Source organism: Mauremys reevesii, linkage group 13 (genome assembly GCF_016161935.1).
Source record: "Mauremys reevesii isolate NIE-2019 linkage group 13, ASM1616193v1, whole genome shotgun sequence".
NCBI classification, from domain to species: domain Eukaryota; kingdom Metazoa; phylum Chordata; order Testudines; family Geoemydidae; genus Mauremys; species Mauremys reevesii.
Window position 1 is genome coordinate 9,817,830 of NC_052635.1, and position 25,061 is coordinate 9,842,890.

General features: G+C 44.6%; 1 protein-coding gene, 1 long non-coding RNA gene and 1 pseudogene across 2 annotated transcripts; 2 read left to right on the forward strand and 1 right to left on the reverse strand.

Moving 5' to 3' along the window:
• The first annotated feature begins 880 nt into the window (after window positions 1-880).
• On the forward strand, window positions 881-2,579 carry LOC120380945 (olfactory receptor 4N2-like). The gene has a single exon (XM_039498886.1). The coding sequence runs from the start codon at window positions 884-886 to the stop codon at window positions 1,820-1,822; it is 939 nt and encodes a 312-aa protein (XP_039354820.1). The 5' UTR covers window positions 881-883; the 3' UTR covers window positions 1,823-2,579.
• A 2,068-nt stretch (window positions 2,580-4,647) lies between these two features.
• Window positions 4,648-18,091, reverse strand: LOC120380259. The gene is made up of 3 exons (XR_005587677.1): window positions 17,966-18,091; window positions 17,513-17,667; window positions 4,648-4,889 (listed from the first exon to the last, which is right to left on the reverse strand). It is a non-coding gene; the product is annotated as an uncharacterized LOC120380259 (long non-coding RNA).
• A 932-nt stretch (window positions 18,092-19,023) lies between these two features.
• LOC120379946 lies at window positions 19,024-25,061 on the forward strand (annotated as a pseudogene).

The window sequence follows — 25,061 nt, forward strand, 5'->3', positions numbered from 1 at the left end:
TAACAAACAATGAATGAACATATAAATAAATGAAGAAATGGATGTGTTAATCAGTGCCCCCATTGTGCTGATTAAATTACATTAATAATTTCAATTAATTTGTAAATGAAGGGACAACTAATCAAATGCATGCATAAGAAATTGGAGGAATACATACATAAATGAGGATGAGATAAAAGAATAAGTGAATAAGAAAAGGAAGGAAGGACTATCAAGACATTACTACTCACAGTAACAATTCCCACATGCTTCTTCTTTACTAGCCCTCCTGTTTCCCCATGTGCCCTGTCCCCCTTATCTCTCTGCTTCTATGGCTCTGTCATTTTCTTGATTTGATTATCTGACTAACACCTCCTCACTAAACCCCATCCAAATTCTTTTGGTGACATGCATGCACACACATGCCACCATCATTCCCCTGCCAAAAAATCCCCAAAGATTAAAATGAAAAGAAAAAGCCTTTCGGGTCAAAATTGTTGGGGAGAGGAGGGGAATTTTTGACTTTGCATTGAAAATCCCCAAAATTTCAAAGTGACAGGTTTGAGTTTTTCCAAGGAAAAAAACATTTTTTTTAATTACAAGGGAAGCAGATACTTCTCACAAAAATGTTCACTTCATCACCAGCTAAACATTTTGATGGAAAAAATTCTAATCAGCCCTAGTTATAGCCCTGTATCTTACTTCTTGGCCAGCGATTGCCTCTCGCTGAGTGTCTGTGAAGCACTTGGTATGATGGGGGCTCTGATCTCAGTTGGGATCTTCGCAGAAGCCGATAAAATGGGGGCCATGGTATAAGTTGCACCTCACCACTACCATAATGTGCATAGTAAATTTTACAATAACATTCACCCTGTTTTCTATTTCAGGACCTCATGCTGATGGGATGGAGCATGGGAACCACACAGAGGTGACAGAGTTCCTGCTGCTGGGGCTGTCCCAGACCCGGGAGGTCCAGCTTTTCCTCTTTGTCCTCTTCTTGCTTTTCTACATCATCATCCTCCCAGCCAACATCCTCATCATCCTCAGCATTTGGGGTGACCCCCACCTGGGCTCCCCCATGTATTTCTTCCTGGCCAACCTGGCCTTCCTGGACATCTGCTACTGCTTTATCATCCCCCCGAAGGTACTAAGCCACTTCTTGTCCCACCACAAGACTATCTCCTACGGGGGATGCCTGGCCCAGCTCTTCTTTCTCCACCTCCTAGGAGGGGCTGAAATCAACCTGCTCATGGGCATGGCCTTTGATAGGTATGTGGCCATCTGTCAGCCTCTGCGCTACACCACTGTGGTGAGCAGAGGGGTCTGCTGGGCCCTGGTAGGGGCTGCCTGGGCCCTGGGGTTCATGCACTCATTTATCCAGGTCATCCCCATTGTCCAGCTCCCCTTCTGTGGCCCCAATGAGCTGGACAGTTTCTTTTGTGACATCACCCAGGTGATCAAGCTGGCCTGCACCGATGTCTATGTGCTGGAGTTCTTCATGTTCTTCAACAGTGGCCTGGTCACTTTGCTGTGCTTCATCCTCTTGCTCATCTCCTATGGGGCCCTGCTGGTCCGGCTGTGGGCAGGTGGCTCCTCAAAGGGGATGAGCAAAGCAGCCTCCACCTGCATCACCCACATCATAATCATCATCATCATGTTCAGCCCGGCCACCTACATCTACTGCCGGCCCTTCCGCAGCTTCCCCCTGGACAAAGTGGTGGCCGTGTTCCACACCGTGGTCTTCCCCCTGCTGAACCCCATCATCTACACACTCAGGAACAAGGAGATCATCAGTGCCATGAAGAGGCTGCTGGGCAGATACGGGCTGTGGAGAGGGAAATAGAAGAAGAAGAAGAAGAAGAAGAAGAAACTGAGGGGGTCAACAAGCATGTGGCAAGGGGGATCCAGTGGACATAGTATACTTAGATTTTCAGAAAGCCCTTGACGAAGTCCCTCACCAAGAGCTCTTAAGCAAAGTAAGCTATCATGGGACGAGAGGGAAGGTGTCACACCCCAATGCCCTCCTCCCCGTAGGGAGTCCCCTGGGGAAGGCAGATCAGCATTATATGTGATTAACTCTGTTGCAAGCATTGCAAAGCATTTTGGGGAAGGTCAAAGGTGTGTAAGTGGAGAGTGGAAGTTTCCTTTGTAGGTAAGAAAGGCCGAAAGGGGAGGAGAAAGAAAGCAGAGAATGGGTTAACTCAACCCTGCAGCTAGCAAGCTCAGTCTGAAGATAAGATGCTGGCCTCCACCCAAGGACACTGCTCACAGCTGAGACTTGGCAGACAAATGAGAAAGACTGGGGCTTGAAAGTTGCCTGAGAGGCTGTGGGAAACTGACTACACTGACCTGCACCTGCAGGACAGCAAAGCCAGAGGAGAGGAAAACAAAGCCCAGGGCTGCCAGTCTGAAAACACAGGCGAGATAACAAAAGGGGGCACCGAGTCAGGCGTCCCTGAAGCTAGGATGTTTTGGGAAAGGGAACAAGACCATAGCAAGCCTGTTTGGACTGGTACAAAGAGCACCAGGAACAGAGGGCTCTGGACGAAAACACCCCCAAAGCAGCCCAGGACTTAAAACCCTCCTGAGAGCTGGAGCAACTTGGAGAGCACAACAGATTCTTGGACAGCCTAGGCCCAGGACAGTACTCCCGTCCACCTTCCCCCACTCTTCTGATGTGTGTGTGAGTATGAAAGTGGGTTAGGACCTGGGGGAATTAACACTTTCTTTCTTCCCCTGAGTGACATGGGAATGGTACCAGCACAATCTCCTGTTATTTTATTGTTTTATCAATAAAGCTTTAAAATTTAGACCCTTGGTGTGTGCCTCGTCATCTCCTCCCCAAAAGAGCCTGTGGCCACAGCCTGGTCAACTGTGGTCCTGGGAAGATTGGTAATGAAAATGTGTCACAGATCAGTAACTGGGTAAAAAGATAGGAAACAAAGAGTAAGAATAAATAGTCAGTTTTCAAAATGAAGAGCCAGAAATAGTGGTGTCCCCCAGGCGTCTGTATTGGGTCCAGTGTTGTTCAATATATTCATAAATGATCTGGAAAAAGGGACAAATAGTGAAGTGGCAAAGTTTGCAGACAATACAAAATTAGTCAGAATAGTTAAGTCTAAAGCAGTTTGTGAAGCTTCACAAAGGGATCCCACAAAACTGGATGACTGGGCAACAAAATGGCAGATGAAATTCAACATTGATAAATGCAAAGTAATGAACATTGGAAAATATAATCCCAGCAATAAATACAAAATGATGGGGTCTAAATTAGCTGTTACCATTCAAGAAAGCGATCTTGGAGTCACCAGAGATAGTTCTCTGAAAACATCCGCTCAATATACAGAGGCAGTCAAAAAAGCTAACAAAATGTTAGTAACCATTAGGTAGGGGATATATAATAAAACAGAATATACCATAATGGCACTATATAAATCCATGGTGTGCAGTTCTGGTCGCACCATCTCAAAAGTGATATATTACAATTAATAACTATAGTATCTATGGAGTAATTCTGTAGTGCATATGGAGTACGTTTGTAGCAACTCTAGTATCTGAGTAGTAATGTTGTAGTATCCATGCAGTATTCATTGTTATATAAGGAGCAATATAGTGGTAACATCACAGCATCTTTGGAGCAACTTAGTTGTATCTCTGTAATATTTATGGGGAAATATATATTGTAATTGTACAGCACATGGAGCAACTCTGTTTTATCTATGGAGTAACTCTTCACATTTTATGTAATACCTATAATATCTGTTGGATAATAGTGTTGTAAATCTGTAATATCTATTGAGTAACTCTATTGTAAGTATGTAGTATCTATGAAGACATTATCTAGCAATTATGCAGATTTTATCTAATAAACCTATATAGTCTGTGGAATAACTTTGTAGCAAATCTCTATTATCTATGCATAGGCATGGGAGGATTAGATTTTTATCTGTAAATGCTGGTAAAGGTAAATTTCACTGTACACACAGAAACCAACAAAAAGAATATTTACATCGATAATAAGTGAAATTTACAGTTTGGCAAAGTAAAAAAAATGCTGCTTTTGCAGTTATTAGAGTTTGATTTAAAGATATTTACTTTGTATATATTTACATGTGATGTTGACAATGTGTGTTTTAACAGTTATAAAGCTTTACATTTTTGAATCTCAGTCTACTGCCATTAAAAAAATTATTTGACTCCCACATAATTTTCTGCAATAGTGAAAATTTAAATCAATAAAAATTGAAAAAATGCTTAAAAATAAATATCAATATTATCCATTCAAATTACAAAAATAAAAGTCACATTCTGCTGACCGTATCTGTGTGGTAACTTTGTTGTAATACTGTAGTATCTATGAAGTAATAGCAATGTAGTACTTCTGTAGTATCTGTTGATTAACTCAGGTTTATCTATGGAATAACAATGTACTGTTTTTGTTAGTATCTATGGGGCAACTCTGGTGTATCTCCTGAGTAACTTGCAGGTAACACAATTGTTTAAACCAGGTTTAACAAAGAACACAGATTCTTTTTCTTTTATTTATTTGTACTGACTGCGCAATGCTCATTTTCATTCACATAAGTATTATTAGACCAAACATTGTGAGGAGGTTTGTGTTATTAGTGTTTATTATGTTAAAATACAGATGGAGATATATATCAGGCAATATGCTTGAGTAGGAGAAAGTTGATGCATTAGATAATCAGCATGAGCACTGTGTGTGCTGAGATAGGTTTAAAAAGAACTATGAACATCAACCTATTTTAAAGCAAATAATGAAAAATAATCCCTTAAAATGTAACCTCTGCTCTTCCTCTTGTGCCAATTGCTAGCAAGGTTTCAAAATTCTGGAGACTGAAGCTGTTTCTTTTTGTGTTTTTCCTTCTGAAATCTTCCTACTTGAAAACCTAGGAAAATCCATCACACAATTATGCATAAGAAAACACAAAGCCTGCACAATAATGGACTCATTTCAGGACAATGTTGCACTCACCACCTTAGCTCTGCCCCCTTGTGTTTACAGATTCAGATTTTCAAAGTCATTTAGGGATTTGGCTACCCAGCTCCCAGTAATATTAATGAGATTGGGGCATCTGTCTGCTTTAGAGGGCTTTAGAGGCTGAGGGAACTGGGATTGTTTAGTCTGCAGAAGAGAAGAATGAGGGGGGATTTGATAGCTGCTTTCAACTACCTGAAAGGGGGTTCCAAAGAGGATGGATCTAGACTGTTCTCAGTGGTAGAAGATGACAGAACAAGGAGTAATGGTCTCAAGTTGCAGAGGGGGAGGTTTAGGTTGGACATTAGGAAAAACTTTTTCACTAGTAGGGTGGTGAAGAACTGGAATGGTTTACCTAGGGAGATAGTGGAATCTCCTTCCTTAGAGGTTTTTAAGGTCAGGCTTGACAAAGCCCTGGCTGGGATGATTTAGTTGGGTTTGGTACTGCTTTGAGCAGGGGGTTGGACTAGATGACCTCCTGAGGTCCCTTCCAACCCTGAGATTCTATGATTCTATGATTCTATGAATATCCTACCCATGGAAAATTTTGTTACAGGACCACATCCTCAGCTGGAGTAAACTATCCTAGCTCCAATGAAACCATTATTTGTATCATAGGTAGGGCCCTACCAAATCCCTGGTCCATTTTGGTCAATTTCACGGTCACGGGATTTTAAAAATTGCGTATTTCATGATTTCAGCTATTTAAATCTGAAATTTCACAGCATTGTGATTGTAGGGATCCTGACCCAAAAAGGAGTTGTGGGAGGGGGGTGTCACAAGGTTATTGTGGGAGGGTTGTGGTACTGCTACCTATTGGGATATTTTAGGGTTAAGTATAACAATAAGCTGCTAATGTGCTGACATGGTATTAGGCGACAAAGGCATATGTAGGCAATATTTTTGTGTCTAATACATAAGTTGCAAATTCTTTAGTATTTCTGTGTCTAAAATATAAATTGCCAGATTCTTCCCTGATTCTAAAATATAAATTGCCAGATTCTTCCCTTCTCTGTTGCTTATAAAGATTGATAAGGATGCAACTGCAGAAGCTTCAGGAGAAATGCTCTTTGCGTAAATGAAGGTAAAAGGAATGTTATCTTCCCCTCTCTCCCTTTCCCAGCTACTTAAACCAGCCCTGGCTTAGGGCCCTTTCCCCCACCCTCCCCTGAGAACTTAGGGCCCCTTCCTCCCTCTCATGAGAACTGCTAATAATGAAGATTTATGGCAATAAATTGTTGAAAATAAATATATCTTCAGGGTAAAAGTAATGTGTAATGCTATGAGTAATAGATAGAGGTGGGTTCACTAATCCGTGGGTGTTTCTATTACTTAATAAAGGTCTTGGGGGTGTTGTAATGAATGTAGGCGTGTACATACTGTGACAGAGTCGGGCCAGATAACTACAGGATAGTGATCCTTTTGAGAACTGGGACATGGGTGAGCACCAGGAACTTGCTGGAACCAATTAAGGCAGTCAAGCTAATTCGGACACCTTGAGTCAATTAAGAAGCTGCTAGAATCAAATAAGACAGGCGGGCTAATCAGGGCATCTGGTTTAAAAAGGACCTCAGCTCAGTCAGTGAGGGGCTTGCAAGGGGCTTGAGAGTGAGAGAGTGTGTTGCTGGAGGACTGAGGAGTACAAATGGTATCTGGCATCAGGAAGAAGGCCCGGTGGTGAGGATAAAGGTGTTGGGAGGAAGCCTTAGGGAAGTAGCCCAGGGAACTGTAGCTGTCACACAACTGTTACAAGAAACACCGTAGACAGCTGTGATTCACAGGGCCCTGGGCTGGAACCTGGAGTAGAGGGTGGTCCTGGGTTTCCCCCATCCCCCCAGCTCCCTATTGGATACAGGAGGAGTTGTCCTGGACTGTGGATCCCACCAAAGGGTAAGGTCCCTGGCCTGTCCCCTGACCCCATAGGTGGATCAGCAGAGACTGTGGGGATTGTTCTCCTTCTGTTTCCCCAAGCTGGCCAGTGATGAGGTTAGCTGAGTGAATGGCAGGTTTGAGCCACTAACAAAAGTGGCCAAACTGAGGGTTGCCATGAATCTCTGAGGTGAGCAAATTTGCCAATAAGTGCAGGACCCACCAAGGCAGAGGAGGAACTTTGTCACAATACTAACCTAAACAAAAAGACTGTGCTGTAACTAATTCAGTGCTTACTGGAAAATTTGGTCCAGGGGAACAAGTATCACAATAAAGAAGCCCATACTCAAATCTGCCTCTGGGTCAACCTGCCCCTTTTTCTTCTAACACGACCCTTATTTCTGCACTGCTGCTGGCGGCGGCACTACCTTCGGAGCTGGGCAGTTGGAGAGCAGCAGCTGCTGGCTGGGAGCCCAGCTCTAAAGGCAGAGCCACTGCCAGCAATAGTGCAGAAGTAAGGATAGCATGGTATGGTATTGCCATCCTTACTTCTGTGTTGCTGCTGGCGGAGCACTGCCTTCACAGCTGGGCACCTGGCCAACAGCTGCCGCTCTCTGGCTTCCCAGCTCTGAATGCAGAGACCCTTAGCGACTCCCCCTGCAATTCCCTTTTGGGTCAGGACCCCCAATTTCAGAAACGCTGGTCTCCCCCGTGAAATCTGGTCTTTTGTGTGCATTTACCCTATACTATACATAAGGTTGTATGTATATAGTATAGGGTAAAAGCACACAAAAGACCAGATTTCATGGTCCATGATGTGTTTTTCATGGCTGTGAATTTGGTAGGGCCCTAATTATAGGACCACCTAAAATCCTCAACAAAGACTGGGGACCTATTATACCCAATCCTGCATAGACCCCAACTGAGATTAGGGTCCCCATCATGGCAGGCACTGCACAGACACAGTGAAAGACAACCCTGCCCTGAAGAATTTACAGTTCAAATAGAGGAAGGAAGGATTGTTATCCCCATTCGTACAAATGGGGAAACTGAGGTCAAGATGCGCGAACTGCAATCCCAACAGTCCTCCATAGAGCTTGGGCTGAGATTTGAAAATCTGTCCAGGGGATTTACATGTTCTATCAGGTTTAATGGGACTCAGATGTCCAAATCTTCTAGACATCCATCAATAAAGATCCCATGAGAGACACAAGAGGAACTATCTTCTTTTGTACAGCACCTAGCACTGCTTGGCTCTTGAACCTCTAATAGTAATAATGTTCCCCTTCTTTGGACACCAGGGTCACCACTTTGCCCCATAGTAACAGATGCCAGGGCCTCAAAGGTCAGTTTCCCAGTGGAGGAGTCTGGGTATTTTCTTATGTTACTTCTTATGACTTACGAGGAGAGGCTGAGGGAACTGGGATTGTTTAGTCTGCAGAAGAGAAGGATGAGGCTGGATTTGATAGCTGCTTTCAACTACCTGAAAGGGGGTTCCAAAGAGGATGGATCTAGACTGTTCTCAGTGGTACCTGATGACAGAACAAGGAGTAATGGTCTCAAGTTGCAGTGGGGGAGGTTTAGGTTGGATATTAGGAAAAACTTTTTCACTCAGAGAGTGGTGAAGCACTGGAATGGGTTACCTAGGGAGGTGGTGGAATCTCCTTCCTTAGAGGTTTTTGAGGTCAGGCTTGACAAAGCCCTGGCTGAGATGATTTAGTTGGCATTGGTCCTGTTTTGAGCAGGGGGTTGGACTAGATGACCTCCTGAGGTCATGAACTGGGGTGCAAAGGGAGAGAGAAGGACTGAATTAGTCAAAACAATTCGGTCTCCTGCTATAATTCAAGGCCTGTGTTAAGCTCATGCCTAGTAAACAAGAGAAGTGTGGGACTGGGAAACTATTAACCCAAATTGTTGTGTCAGAAATTAGGCCTAACTGTTGGACAAATAAGGAGAAGATGTGCTGGTCCCTCCACCACTACCTTTTGGGGTCCTCCAAAAGAAACTTTGGATGGACAGATGTGAATGCAGGCTAAGCAAAAGATGAGAGGAGGGGAAGTAGTGAGCTTCACCATCATGGCTGCCACCCCCACCGTCTCCTGGGACCCCAGACCTTCTTCGCTCTGATCGTGAGAGGAGTCCTGACCAGACTGGGCCAGAGAGAGTATGATGTTGCAGTCCATATGCTTTATAAAAATGTTTATAAGTGTGAATATGATGTAACTGGAATATGCTTTATGCAAAAGGGCTCTTGTAAGGTATCATTACAAAGCTTATGATCTACTGAGTGTGTTCATCCCATTTGTTTGTATGTATTATTTCTATGTCTGTCTGTATGTATAAACTTGTATTACTGATGTAAACATGTTATGTGGAAGCCATTAAGGGTGCTTCAGAATTAATCACCTGTAAATGGCTCTGTTTACTTGCAATCCTTCCAGAGTACATGCTGACCAGCCAAAGGTTATACTGGGACTAGAAAAGGTTCAGAGAAGGGCAACTAAAATGATTAGGGGTTTGGAACTGGTCCCATCTGAGGAGAGATTAAAGAGGCTAGGACTTTTCAGCTTGGAAAAGAGGAGACTAAGGGGGGATATGATAGAGGTATATAAAATCATGAGTGATGTGGAGAAAGTAGATAAGGAAAGTTATTTACTTATTCCACATTTCAAACAGCCTACAATCCCAGGGTGTTTAGATGGGAGATTTTGAGTCAGCCCAGTGTGAATTCTAGGAGGCAGTTTCAGGTGCACTAGCAGTGTGTATGTTGTAAGACAGGGGTAGGCAACCTATGGCATGCATGCCAAGGGCATCACGCAAGCTGATTTTCAGTGGCACTCACACGCCCGGGTCCTGGCCATCGGTCCCGGGGACTCTGCATTTTAATTTAATTTTAAATGAAGCTTCTTAAACGTTTTAAAAACCTTATTTACTTTACATAGAACAATAGTTTCGTTATATCAGTGGTCCCCAACGCGGTCCGCGGGTGCCATGGCGGCCACCAGGGCATTTATGTGTTCCCACCTAGTGCCCAGCAGGGGAGAGAAGCCGTGGCTCCACGCCTGCCAGGGACAGGGAATGCCGGGGCTGCAGGCGCCGGCGTTCCCTGTCTCTGGCAGGCGTTGGGCCGCAGCTTCTCTCCGGCTTCTCCGGGGCTGCAGGCTGTGGGCGCCGGTGTTCTCTGTGCCCGGCAGGCGTGGGGCCGCAGCTTCTCTCCAGCACGAAGCCGCGGCCCTGCCCCTGCTGGGGACAGCAAACTCCGGGGCTGCAGGCTGCAGACGCCAGTGTTCTCAGTCCCCGGCAGGTGCGGGACCCGCCTAGTGCCCAGCATGGGAGAGAAGCTGGGGCCCCGCACCTGCCGGGGACAGAAACCTCCAGGGCTGCAGGCTTCATTCTATATTAAAATAAGAATAATAAATATATTTGGACCAGCAGTTCAACAATGTTGTACTTTTTTGAAATAAATAAGATGAAAACTGTTTATGATATTTATTTTGTAAAAACTCCTTAATTTTTCTTACAGGTAGATAAAAAAGAGCAAATTCATAAGGTAAGGTGAAAGTAATTGCCAAATAATTTAATTAATACCTTTTACATGTAAAATTACCCTTTTATCTTATGGATTCATATATTATGTAATAGTAAATATGTTTTTTGTATTATTTAATGTACAAATACAAAATAAGCCTTGAAAAATTGTTGGCGCCCGCCCCACACTTCTGGAAACATGAATGTGCTACTGGCCATAAAAAGGTTGGGGACCACTGAGTTATATATTATAGACTTATAGAAAGAGACTTCTAAAAACATTAAAATGTATTACTGGCACATGAAACCTTAAATCAGAGTGAATAAATGAGGACTCGGCACAGCACTTCTGAAAGGTTGCCAACCCCTGTTGTAAGAGAAGGTACTGCCACCTAGTGGTGAATGTTCAGACAGGCCAAAGTGCTTACTAGCGGTGGCCGTTCCTAACAGCGTCTTTTAATGCAGGTGGCAGGCTCCTGCTGTGTTTTGGAGATGAAAAATCAGGGTTCTAATCCTGGCTCCCCTAGTATGTGCCTGGAGCTAACAGAGCAGCTTTCCTTTTCCAGGTAGCACACGACTTTGTTATCCGCTGTAACGTTCAGAGCTGGGTTAGGATCTTGAACCTGCCAAATTCGGAGGGTGTATGGATACAGAGCTCAGCGTGGGGCCTTTCACTGAGAGTGGTGGGACCTTGGACAAGTCATTTCAGACCAGATTAATAACGGTATTTGGGTGCCCAAAGATGCAGATAAATGCCTAGTGGGTTTCTAAAGCTCCCGCCATTTAACTCCCATTGACATTAATTTAGGCACTTAAATCCCATTTGAGAATCTGGGCCCGGACCACTTTTGGAAATCCCTCTGGGCATCTATCTGCATGTTTAGGCACCAAAATCACCTTTGAAAATCTGGCCATTTGTTTCCGCATGTCTCAGTTGCCCATCTGTACACATCACTTCCGTATCTCACAGGGGCGTGGTGAGGATAAATACATTAGAGATTGGGATGTGCTCCAATCCTATGACAATAGGGGGCCTTATATGACTGTAGATAGGAAGGTGTGCTGCATGCCCAACTTGATACACCATGGGCCTGATTTTGATAGGTGATGAGCACCTGCAGCGCCGATTGGCTTGAACTGGAGTTGTGGGCAGTCAACACCTCTGAAAATCTGGCCTCTAAATCATCTCAGTTTGGGCCCCCAAAAATGTAGACACCACTGGTGCCAAAAAGTACCAATGGGAGTTAGGCGCCTAAGTCTCTTTGAGGGGGTCCTAGGCTTTGGAGGTTCCTGGACACTAAATCACAACTATTACACCAACACATCTGTTTCCCAAAGGCCGGTCTCGCTCTTGTTTTCACATCAGTTTCCATAATGTCACCAGTCCACCATAAATGATCCCCTCAGGTTGGCCTTACACGCTATTCCATCTGACCACGCCAAGTGTGAATTCCCCCTTGACTCAGAGTCACAAGAGGTCCTTCTTTCTTTGTGTCACACAATCCTGATCAAGTATTATTATTATTTATTTGTATTACAGTAGCAACTAGGAGCCCCATTCATGGACCAGGACTCCCTGATGTTAGGCACTGTACAAACACAAAACAAAAGAATGATCCCTGTCCCGGAGAGTTTACAATCTAAATATAAGACAGGAGAGAATAGATGGATACAGACAGATGGGAGAATGCAAGGCAACTATGAGGCAGTATTGGTCAGCATGAGAGGCAGTGATCTCAGCAAACCAGTGGCCTAACCATAGTCACAATTTTTATAGGCATCACGGGAAAGGAGAGCTTCAAGGAGCATTTTGAAAGATGATAATGAGGTAGTTTCTGGCTGTTTACCAGGAGCTTCTCCTAAGCATGAGTGGCAACACGAGAGACAGCACAACGGGTCTCGTTTAAAGATGTAACAAGCAGGCGATGAAGGCGGACATCCTGGGCCAGTCAGAGGTGGGAGTCAACATCTCAACAGCAAATTAAAGATAACAGGTTGGGCAAGGCTAGGCCAGGCCATGAAAGAGAAGACAAGTAGCTTGCCCTAACACTGTATCTATGACTCAGAGCACTAACATGCCTGTTCAGTTTTGAGTCTGGCTGATAATTCTTCAAAGTAGCAGCTGCCTGGGAGTCTGCTGGAGGACGTATTGCATCAACACCTGAGTTCATATATTTGGGGCTTGAACCTTCAACTCTGGAGGCCCCAAACTTGATTCTATGTTTACAGTGTGGGGCTTCACATAGGACTACATTTTGGCTCCTGGTGAGGAAGTATCTAACTTGAGTGCCTAGCACTAAATGCTGATTGGCCAAGTATATACTGATTTTCAGAAGTGCTGAGCACCTACCACTCCCATTGAATGAAGTGGCCCTCTGAAAATCAGGCCCCATATTTAGAGATTTAAATTTAGGCCCCTAACTAGAAAATGTCAGGCCCGGTTTTGAAAGATGGTGAACATGCACAGCTTCAGTACAACAGTTTTGGCACCCCAAAAAAGAAGGTAACCAAAATCAGATGACAATTTAAAGCATTCTGACTAGTTTGTGCAGGACCTGGAATCATAGGTGTCGACTCCATGAGTATTCCAGGGCTGGAGTACAGATGGAAAAATAAATCACAACTAATCGGTGGTGCCAGCAAAGGGCTGATCGATGCCACTGCCAAACAACTGTTTGGTGGCTTGAGGGGGAGGGCTGGGGGAGGGTGGAGAGCAGCAAGCGATGGGCGGGCAGGGGTCTTGGGGAAGGAGTGGAGTGGGGGCAGGGCCTCAGGGCAGAGTGGGGGTAGAGCACTCTGAGGGAAAAATAAAAGTCAGCGCCTAGGCCTGGCATTTCCATTTGACATGAAGTCCGGTGATTTTGAAATCTGCTTTTGTTTCGCACTGGAACAAACCATCAAATTTTGACATTTCCTGCCAAATGAAATTTTTGAAATAACTTTGTTTCAGGTCAATGGAACACAGAGGCAAATTTAGAGTAGAATAGAAAATAAAACAAATTGCAAAACATTTTTTTATACATGTTTATCAGAATTGACACTCCTGCGGATTTCAGTGAAATGGCCATCAGAAATTTTTCAACCAGCTCGAATTTTGACATGTGTTTGTGAAGGACAAATCCTTCTAAAGGCATTGGGGAAATAATCAGGGGCAGCAGCAATTTCTACATCTACAGCAGAAGATCAGCTTGTCCTGTACGGGCCCTCCCTTCCACTGCTTGTGAATATGCAGGACTGGGGGAGTCCAAGCTATACCTCCTGCACACCTAAACATGCCCCTTTTGGGATATGAAGCACCTCATAATGGATGCATTAGCAGTGGATTACAGTAGCTTCCCGCTTGGATGCACTATGAATGGGAATGCACCTCTGTTCACCCTCTCCCCATCCAAGTGGAAAAAATTCAACTGCTTCCAGTTGGCAACCAGATTTTGGAAGGGAGCAATGGATCTAGTGAACTTAGGGGCTCCGGTGTTACAAACATAGGCTGGTAGAAACAGTTCGAGCCCAGCAGAGGCTGGAAGATCACAGCTGTGGACAATAGAGAAAAGCAGGGGCCAGCACAGACCAGCAATGGCTGGTAGAACCCAGGGATGAGCCGTGGGACCAGCAGGGGCTGGTAGAACCCAACTGTAACCAACAGGGAGCAGCAGGGGTGGAGGGAGACCAGCAGGCCAAAAGACTCCAAGAGAGAGCAGTAGAGACCATCAGAGACTATTACAGTCCTACAGGGTCAGTAGGGCCCAGAGGATGATGATCAGGGAGCAGTGGAATGAGGATAATGCAGCTGATAGAATTCCCAGTAGTGGTGTCCCCTAGCCTCTCTCATGCAGTAGCAGCTATTGGGTGGGCCATAAGCTGGAGACTGGCTGGAGGCATAAGCCCCCCGATGAGACCATCCTGGCAACTCTCCCGCAGGCCTTGCTCACCTCCTGGTTCCTCAGGCTGTAGACGAGAGGATTGAGGAGCGGGGTGAGCATTGTGTAGAGCAGGGAGAGCTCCTTTCTGGGGTTCAGCTCCGTGCTGCCCCTGGGGAACATGTACACAGCCACCAACGTCCCGTAGAACAGCATAACCACAGTGAGGTGGGAGGAGCAGATGGAGAAGGCTTTGCGCCTCCCTGAGGCAGAGGGGATCCTCAGCACAGCCCAGGTGATGCAAATGTAAGAAGTGACTGTCAGAAATAATGGGGAGGCTGGGATGAAGGACAGGAAGAACGTGACCATCTGGACAATGGAGGTGTCAGTGCAGGAGAGCTCCAGGAGGGGCTGGAAATCACAGAAGTAGTGGTCTATCTTGCAGGGCCCGCAGAAGCTCAAGGCTATAAGTGACAGTGACACAATCCCCATGAATAGGAACCCCCCCACCCAGGACCCAACCACCAGCTGCCCGCAGACCTTGCCGTCCATGAGGGAAGGGTAGTGAAGTGGGCGGCACACGGCCAAATACCGGTCATAAGACATGGCTGCCAGCAGGAAGCACTCCACGGTGGCCAGGGAGCCGAACAGATAGAGCTGTGCAAAGCAGCCACCCAGAGATATTGTCACATTGCCTGCCTGGAGACCAGCAAGAATCACAGGGGAGATGTTGGAGGTGGAGATCATCTCCAGGCAGGAGAGGCTGGAGAGGAAGAAATACATAGGGGTCTGGAGATGCGGATCCAGCACCACCAGCACTACCAGGATGAGGTTGGCAGCCATGGATATGATATAGACAGCTAGGAAGCCAGTAAAGAGAAGGATCCACAGTTCCTTGAGGTCCCCAAATCCCAGGAGGAGGATGTGGGAGATGGTGGTGAGGTTTCCACTGCCTGTCTCCTTCATAGGGAGGGTCTGAAGGAAAGAGAGTCAGCAGATAATTACGAGACAATGAAAAAAACTATCCATAAAACCTGAAGCTATGTGTCCTTGTGGGAAGTAGTGCTGCATAGTGTTTACAGCAGTGAAGGAGGGGAGTTGGGTCTAGTGGTTAGAGCAATGGAGGCCAGGACTCCTGGGTTGTATCTTAGCTCTGAGAAAGGCCTGGGGTCTAGTGGGCTAGAGAAGGGGGTCTTAGCATCAGGACTCCTGGGTTCTAGCTTAGGTCTAGAAGAGCAATGGAGTTTAGCAAGATAGAGCAAAAGTACTGGCCCTCCACCCCCATTGTGAATAAGAAGAAGTATCTTGAAGCTGTGCTTCATTTATTTCTCTTCTTCAATGATGTGACCTGGCCAAAACTCAGAATGTCCATTTCATGGGCAATCCTGACATTCTGAAATTGCCTTTCATCCCAGATCATAATGAAACAGCAACATTTCCAGCAAAATTCTGACAATTTTCATTTCAGAAACAGTTAAAGAATGTTATCAAAATGTTGACGTGCTTTGTTGGTATAACGATAAAGCACTTCCTTTTTACTTTTCATTTCTACTTGGTTCTATTGTAGTCTATTAAACTTGAGATGATAGTCGAATCTACGTGCTTTGAAGTTACAGAAATAAAATACCTCACTTATTTGTCATAAAAAATGTGCCAAAATTGGTATGTTCCCATGAAACATTTACATTTTGTTGAATCAGCAAACTGAGAGGAAAATTGGTCATTCAGCAAATTGTGGACCAACTCCAGGCCCAAACTTTGCTGTGAACCCTGAGCATTCGGGACACAGTGGATAATAACTGATGATAGGTAGCACTATGTCAAGGTAAAAGCATGCGACTGTGTGCCAGGATAGACCTCTCCTATCAAAAGTCTCGATTTTGGCTTTTGCCTCTAACTTGCTGGTGACCTTGAGTATGTCTCTTAACTTCTCTGTGCCTCACTTTTGTTATTTATTAAGTACAAGACACAGCGATGAACCAAGTCCTTTCCCTGGACAGTTTACAAAATGTGAAGGGTCTTCACTGGGCATATGGTCACACCCCAACAGAGGGAAATCTTTAGCACGAGTGGGACAGGGAGTTTTCAGCAGTTAACATGGGGAAATAAATTTAAATACCATTGTCCCTTGGCTGGCACAAGTAGCAGAGATCTGTGATAGAAGTCAGAGATGTTTGTAGGGAATCCTGTTTATTTACAAAGAATGTGCAGAGGACACTTTCCTCATTCAGCAATCCAAGTCTGCCTTTCCATTGGGTCCTGTGCCCAAAAGTAGCTCTGTCTCTTGCTTTTATCTCAAGGCTATGCTAACCCCTGCTTCTCTCTTTTTCTGCTTCTTTCTGCCTCTCACATGCATAGATACAAAGCTACAATAGACCAGGTCTCACTGTTTAGATGTACAATATGTTCTCACCTCTTTCTGGAAATCAGGCCCTTTTAAAGTGTCTCAAATTGGGCCCCTTAAAATCCTGGCAAATATTTATTTATTTATTTATTTATTTATATTATTTATAGTCCAGCAGTTTTTTTTTCTATCACTGGCATCCATGCTTCCTTAAAGACTGTGCACAGGACCACACTACAGTTCTTAGCTAAACTACTCCCTGAAAGAGCCACACAGAGCAGAAAACTGGAAAAAGACTTCTCAATGATGTACAGCAAGCACAACTACCACAGTTACAAACAGAGCTGGTTGGATGCTCTTTGATCACAAAAAGTCTTCAGCAAATGTTGCTGTTCTTCATTGAATAATGTATGCCAAGTAGCAAGTGACTAGTGATTTTCAGAAGGTGGGCGCGCAGAACTTTCTGAAAAATCAAGCCCCTTTAAAACTTCTGCTATTGGGAACTGAAATAAAGAAGCTTACAAAAACACGAGTCAAGTCTGAAAATCTTGGCCTTATCCAATTGATTTTTTTTTTTGCATATATGGCTAAGAACATAAGAACGGCCATACTGGGTCAGACCAAAAGGTCAACCTAGCCCAGTATCCTGTCTTCTGATGGTGGCCAATGCCAGGTGCTTCGGAGGGAATGAACAGAAAGGCAATCATCATGTGATCCATCCCGTCACCTATAGAGTGGTAAGGGGTTCTGGTTAAAATGTTTTAAAGCTCCTAAGTCCCATTTTCAAAAGCACCTTATTCACTTAGTAACCCCCTGATGAAGGGATTTAGGCACTTTTGAACATTTTGCCCTCTGTCTCACTATGCATTTACAGAGCACCATGGAAGCCTGAATGGAGAAGGAAATTACTGTAGTTTCATATAGCATAAATGTTACCTTTCTCCTGCACCAGGAATGTAGGATTATCATCCTTATTTGGGTCATGAAGCAGATAGCAGCTGATGGGATTGTGTCAATTCATCTCTGTCTTCAGTTCATCAAGTCTTTTTCCAAGTGGTCCAGAGTTTAGTTATCATTCTGGACCTGTCATTCTGGAAAAGCAGCACCAAAAATGATGTTACCCATTTCCTATTCTCTTTATAGGCGACAGGAACCTCCCCTGAGTGATCTTGTGAAAATCTCTTCTAAAGGGAATCATTACAATGTTGTGCATTATAAGCATTTTTTTTAATTAAGTACATGCCTTGGGGGACCAGCATTAAAAAAGAATCCTTTATATGTTTGTATTTAGTCCATTACTGAGCATATTAATGAGAGGGCTTCATTTTACATCCATCAAAAAGATACATCCAGCAATACAGTAACCCTGCTAAGTATGGTTACTCTTACCATATTGCTATGAGCTGGGTGAAAACTTGTTACAGGTTGAGTAAAACCTCATTCAAATGGATGTGTCAATGGGCCCTTCATTTAAGGTAGTTGTAAGAGACAAGAGGCCAACAAGCTCTGCACAGAAAGTAGCACCACGTGGGCATTCAAGATTCTATGGGTATTGTGACCGGGTCTGTGAGAGAACACACAGAAAATGAGACCAGACAAGAACAGAGAGAGAGGCAGAGGCAACAAAGCCAAGCAGTAGCCTGTGAACACAGTGAAACTCTGACAAAATCTGAGGAGAGCTTGTGGATCTGTTGGATAGAGAGGCTTGGGGCCATGAGCTGAGGAACTGCTCCTTTTGTTCCTAGCTCCTCGTGTGTTTGGAGAAGCAGGACTTGGTACATCCCTTGTAAATAAACAAGACTGTATCTGAGTGAACACCATCCTCCATTGGCTTCTGCTTCCAGCTGGGAACTCCCCCAGGGTCCCGAACTATGATTAGCTGCTCGGGTTGGAAAGAGGCAACAGTATTATTGTTGCCATAGTGCACAGAGGCCCTGTCATGGACTAGGGCACTGCAAAAGGCAAAACAAAAGGACCTGCCCTCCATGGCCGGAGCCACAAGTACCTCATCTCCCCCAGCCACATGGGCCCCAGGCTGGCCAAAGCCCTGAGTAACCCCCATCTTGGCTGGAGGAGCCCCAGGTTGGCCGAAGTCCTGAGCATTCCTCGCCTCATCCGGAGGAGTCCCCGGCTGGCCGAAATTCTGCGCACCCACCTCCCACCAGGAGCCCTGGGCTGGCAGAAGCCATGCCGTGCCTCCCATCCCGGGACCCAACCCTCCCAGGGAAAAGCCAAAGCGTCTGTTAGAAGATGCTTTTGATATGCCCTATGCAGGTTCTGGGGCAGCTGAGGAGGTGGTATGTGCCTCCTCAGATGCCCCAGAACCTGAATGAGACATAATAAAACAAAAACATTGCCACCAAACCCAGGAACTAGGGTCCGGTATATGTGGCTGTGGCAGCACTGAGGGTGGCAGAGACTCTTCTGGCCTATTATACCCACCACCCATGGCTGACAATCTAAGGAACCCACCACAGTGCTCACTGAGTGACAACGCAGTAGTAAGTGAGGCCTGGGGCACAGAGCCACAAAGGTATTTAGGCACCTAAACCCCAGCTTTCAGCACTTAAGGCCCAGTTTTAGGCTCCACCATGATCCACAAAACCCCTGCTTGGCTGTTGCCTCACTCTGTAAGTGCCTAAGTGTTCAGGGTAAAAGTTCCCTCAGCGTCTGAGAAGTTTATACCCCAATTCCACAAAGTACTTGAGGACATGCTTAACTTTAAGCACAAGAGAATTCCCAGAGTTCCATGGGACAACAAACATCCTTAAAAACTAGGCATAAGTTTAGATACCTTGCTGAATTGGGGCCATAAAGAACAGGCCTCAGAAAGCAAATTCACTGATGGTGTGAGGTGGAGTAAGGCCTGGATTCAATCCAGCCATAGGGCCATCAACTCAGCAAAGTGCTTATGATACCACTGGCTCAGTGGTCTGCCAATGTTGTCCCCACAGCAGATTCCAATACTCTCTGGAAGTAGGCAACCTCTGTAGTTCTGTGGGTCCAGGGGCAACTTTCCAGTCTAAGGGCTGCTCCCAGGATCCTGCCTTAATTCAGTCCTGGTTACAGAACCATATACAATAGAACTATTTTCCTGAGCAAGGACTCGACAAGAGAAGTGTTGCATACTTCGTATCTTGGAGTCTTGGAATCTAAATTAGTTAGGCAACCCAGTCCCTCAGGAATTTTCAAAATCCCAGCCTGTACAAAGGACAGATGCCTTTCTGAATGATGCATTCAAATTCAATTCTAATTTGCTGGGCTAGAAGCAGGAAACACTGGGTGGATTCTCTGCCATGTGTTATGTGGGAGTTCAGACCAGATGACCACAGTGGTCCCTCCTGCCTTTGAAATCTATTAATCTATGGATTTTGCAGATCACTATTCATAGGACTATAGAACAGACGCCTCCGGAAGTTGTGGAAGCTCCTTCTCTGAAGGTTTTCAAAAGGAGGCCGGATAGCCATCTGTCTTGGATGGTTTAGACACAACAAATTCTGCATCTTGGAAGGGATTGTGGTCCCTTCTAACCCTATGGTTCTATGATTGGCTCCAATGGTACAACTCACATGACAAAAGTAAGGATGAAGAAAGCACTAGGGTCCTAAGTAACAACACAAGGACATTGTGCTAAAGGTCTGATTCTACCAAAAGTTGGACCCTGCAGGTGATGGGTCTTTGCAAGCCAAATTTTGTTAAATAGCCACTAACTTTGGGTGCCTCAGTTTAACATCAACCAATATGGTCTTTCTTTCCAAAATTGCTGCGCACCTACAATCCCAACAGAAATCCATGCAAGCTCAGAGTGCTCAGCAAATCAGAAAACCCAGGTCTCCATTCTCACAAACTGGGCACCAGAAATGGAGGCACCCCAAATTAGTGGACAGGCTGCATGATTTTGGCCATCGGGCTTGAATTATTTTTGGAACTTCTGAGAAGCTTCAGCTCCCGTTGGCTTTAGTATGATCTGGGGGTGGTCAGCAATGCTGGAATTTAGGCCCAAATCCGGAAACAACTTTTGGAAATAATCGCCAAAGATTTTAGTTACTCCTGTTTTTTTAATAGATTAATAGATTTGATGGCCAGAAAGACCCATTAGATCAGCTAGCCTGACCTCTTGAATAGCAAAGGATGGATAATTTCACCTGGTTACTTCTGTACTGATCCCAATAACTTATGTTTGAAAGGCAACCAGTCTGGATTGAAAGATTTTAAAAGACTGAGAACGCACTGTTCCCCAAGTGCTGGCACTCACAGCCCATGGGAACTTGACCACTTGGATACAAAAGTCTTGCATGAATCACAGAGTTTTCAAACTATTTAATGTGGCCCTTTGTGGGTGACAAATTGGCCCAATGCAGAGCTCCACATTACATTCATTCAGGGAGTAGTTTATGCATAGACTCAACACAAGCTTTGTTCGCCCATTCCTGAGAGGTGCTGCGCACACAGCTCCTGCTGACTTCATAACCAGGATTCAGCTTCAGATTCATTCTGTGTAATTGACCTGGGCCCGATTCTTCACTCTTTGGGCCTGATCCTGCCACCTTTACATGAATAACCATAACTCAGTCTAGTGACCATGCTGGCTTTGCTATGAGCACTTGCATGAGTATCTACTAGCTGTGTGAGTAAGGGCTTCAGGAGGAGGCCACTTTTGCAAGAAAAACTCAGTGGACAACCCAGTGGATTGAAGAAGACCCTTAGGGCTAGGTCTACACTGCAGGTGGATGTGAGTCCCCCAGCCTGAGCACACAGACTTGCCCTAGCCACAGATGAGCGAAAACTAGCAGTGTAGACATTGCATCTCAGGCAGCAGCTCTCAAACACAGCTCACACCCTGCATCTCTGCAATGTCCACACTGCTAGTTTTAGTGCCCTAGCTGGAACCAAGCTAGCTCCTATCTATGATATAGACATTCCCTTAAGGACCTAATCCTGCAACCCTTATTCTTTTGGGCAATGTGTGATCATTGCTGAGGAGGGCAGGAGAACTCTGCGACTAACAGCTAGAGGGAGAGTTAGTCACTTGAGTGCTGAAACATTAGCTGGTTATGTTAAACTTCATGAATACTTGCTATTCACACTGGTGTTCAAGGCGGACAATGCTTTGGGGAGGCTGCAGTTGTTTGTGGACATCAGTGAGACCACACGTAGGGTCTCGTATCCCTAGACACGTCATTTTGCTCATACTTATATCTGCCTGATGAGCTACTGAAGAAATGGCCCTTTGTTCTCAAGGCAGGGGAGAGACTTGCTTGATTTTATTAGAGAACTAATAATGATATTGTCTCACATTGTTCTTTAAGCCAAGTATTGAGAGATAGGTGGGGTGCACGGTGCCTTATAATGGACGTAAATACATGGTCTTGCTCCTAAGAGCCTATTGACTCAGGTGATCATGGCAAGTCAACATGCTGGAGAGATAACAACAGGCAATGGATGGATGGAGTGGGACAGAACACACACAACTGGGCAATGAGCATTGCTTGGCTAGTAGCACAGGCATCCTAGTTTCTTTGGGTACGTCCATACTTACGGCCGGGTCGACGGGTAGCGTTCGACTTCTCGGAGTTCGAACTATCGCGTCTAATCTAGACGCGATAGTTCAAACTCCGAATGCGCTCCCGTCGACTCTGGAACTCCACCACCGCGAACGGTGGTGGCAGAGTCGATGGGAGAGCCACGGACTTCGATCCCGCGGCATCTGGACAGGTAAGAAGTTCGAACTAAGGTAGTTCGATTTCAGCTACGCTATTCGTGTAGCTGAAGTCGCATACCTTAGTTTGACCCCCGACCCTAGTGTAGACCAGACCTTTCTTTCTTTCTTTCTTTCTTTGACTGGAAGTATTACTAGAGGGATTCTAGAATAAGGCATTGTTCTGAAGACTGAAATGAAGGAGGAGAGAGATGTTTGTGCAGAACTGGTTCAGGGAAGGCAGCTCATGGCTTTGGGTACCATTCCAGTGAAGTGTAATGGGAATGAGGTGCCCAAACTGTCAGGCAGCTTTGAAAATCTGAGCCTGGCAGCCTGGGCAAGGCTGCAAAGGTGCTAGTGAGAGAAGGGGATAAAGGGGGCTTGGAAAGAAGTGGAATTATTGCGGTAGGGATCTGATGAGGGGTGTGTAGTGTGGCCATGTAGATGTGGGTCGATCCAGGAGTTGGAAGAAAGGAATAGGAAATATTGACAGGCTGGGAATATTTTATGTTTTCCCATAAAGCTAAGGTGTGTTAGCTGGTGAAAGACCTGGTGTATCTGGGGGAGGTTACAAAGGAAAAGGGTGAGGGAGATGCAGACCTCTTCCTGTCTTTACCCATCGTTACTGAACTTTTCTTTTCTTTTCTTGTCCACCTGTTTCATCCTGCCCGTAAGTTTATTGGGCAGCTGCTGTCTCTTTACTACATGTGTGTGAAACACCCAGCACAACAGGGAAGTGGTTGGTGATTGAGGCCTCTATATGCTACAGTGCTAGCACTATTACTTCTTGTGCTGTGAATAACCAAGAAGGGGGCCTGGACCTTTGGATAAACATATGTATTGTAACCCACAATTCCTTGGGAATGTTTTTGATCTGGCTCCAGATAAACGTACAGAAAATGCTACCTATTGCTGACACGGCTTGTTTAATTTGAAATGGAGGATGGCTCTGTGTGCAGACTGTTACTAAATTGACAGCAGAGCAGGTCAAATCTTGGAATTTCTATTCCACAGGAAATTCTACATTTTGAAACTTTCATTCATCCAGAACTGGAAGAAAAACTCATGCATCCGATGAAGTGGGTATTCACCCACGAAAGCTCATGCTCCAATACGTCAGTTAGTCTATAAGGTGCCACAGGACTCTTTGCTGCCCATTTTTCTGAAATTTCCCATGAAACCAACATGCCAAAAATCCCCTCAATTTGGAAATATTGAAACAACCTTACCAAAACATTTTATTTCAATCAGGTCAATATGTTTCATTTTTTAAAGTTTGAAGCCCTTTATTTTGACTTTATCATTTCAATTATATTATATTATATTATATTATATTATATTATATTATATTATATTATATTATATGTTTCAATCAAAATACAACAACATTGGTACATTCTCTTTTTTATTTACTTGAATCATCCTTTTTTGATGGAAAACTGTTATGTTGGAAAACTTTCACCCAGCTCTAGTCAACAGACTAGAGAGATTCCAGAGAATGCTGTGGTCATGATACATATAAACATCAATAACATGGCAAAGGTGAAAAGGAGGCATGGGAAGCTAACCATACAGTACTAGGAGTTAGGGTTAAATACTTTATTAATAGCAGTAGCCAAAAGTATTGCAGTATGCCTATTATAGGCTGCCATGTTTTGGATAATTAATGTAAAATTATTTAAAAGGATGAAAATTATAATATTTGTTTGGTTTTTATTTTCAGTACAAAAAATGAGGAGAAAAAGCATGAAAAAGAAAATTCCCAAAGACATAATGTTATCTAGCTGTCTAGTTAAACATCAATCATTAAATTAAACAAATGGGCAAATTCTATGTGTTTGATTGCTGGAATTGTTAATTTCTTACTATCAATTCAATAAAAGCTTGGTATTTTTTTCATTTCTTTTATATATAAAGGTAAAAATTTCCATTGTTGATATTTGCCAAAGTTTTTAGTGGTAAATAAAATTATTATCGTTGTGAGGGACATGGAAGTTGTCTATATTATTTTATCAATATTCTCCGTTCATCTGTTTGTTTGTATTGATGTTGGTTGCTATATTGTTACAAAGAGGTTAACTCTCACACAGGGTGGTGAGCCTCATCTCAGGGGATAAACACATCTCCTTTGCTGGCTGTGCCAATGAAAATGGGCTTCTTCCTTTGCTTTGGGAGCACAGACTCTTCCTTTCTGGACATCATGGCGTATGATCGCTATGTGGCAATATGCAGCCCCCTGTGTTATACCATGATTATGAACAAGAAGGTGTGTGTTCTGCTGGCAGCCACTTCCTGGACTATCGGCATCCCGGCCCAGGTAGTGAAGACCAGTTTGGTATCCATCTTACCCTTCTGTAGCTCCAAACAGATCAACCATTTCTTCTGTGACCCAGCCCCTCTGCTTCTGCTGGCCTGTGCTGACACCTCCATGAATGAAATCTTGACTTACATCATGGTCACTTTCTTTGGAATGGTGCTCTTTGTCCTGATCCTGTTGTCCTACATCCGGATCATCGCCACCATCCTCATGATGCCATCAGCTGAGGGCAAGAGGAAAACCTTCTCCACCTGTTCCTCCCACCTCATCGTTGTGGCTTTATTCTATGGTTCTGGCATCCTCCTTTATTTACGACCCAGATCCAGTGAATTTCCAGACGGCAGTAAACTTCTCTCCCTGTTTTACACTGTTTTGCCTGCCATGTTGACCCTTTTATCTACAGCCTGAGGAACAGGGATATCCAAAGGGCCCTGAAGAGAAATATGTGGAACAAAATGGTTCCTCGCTAG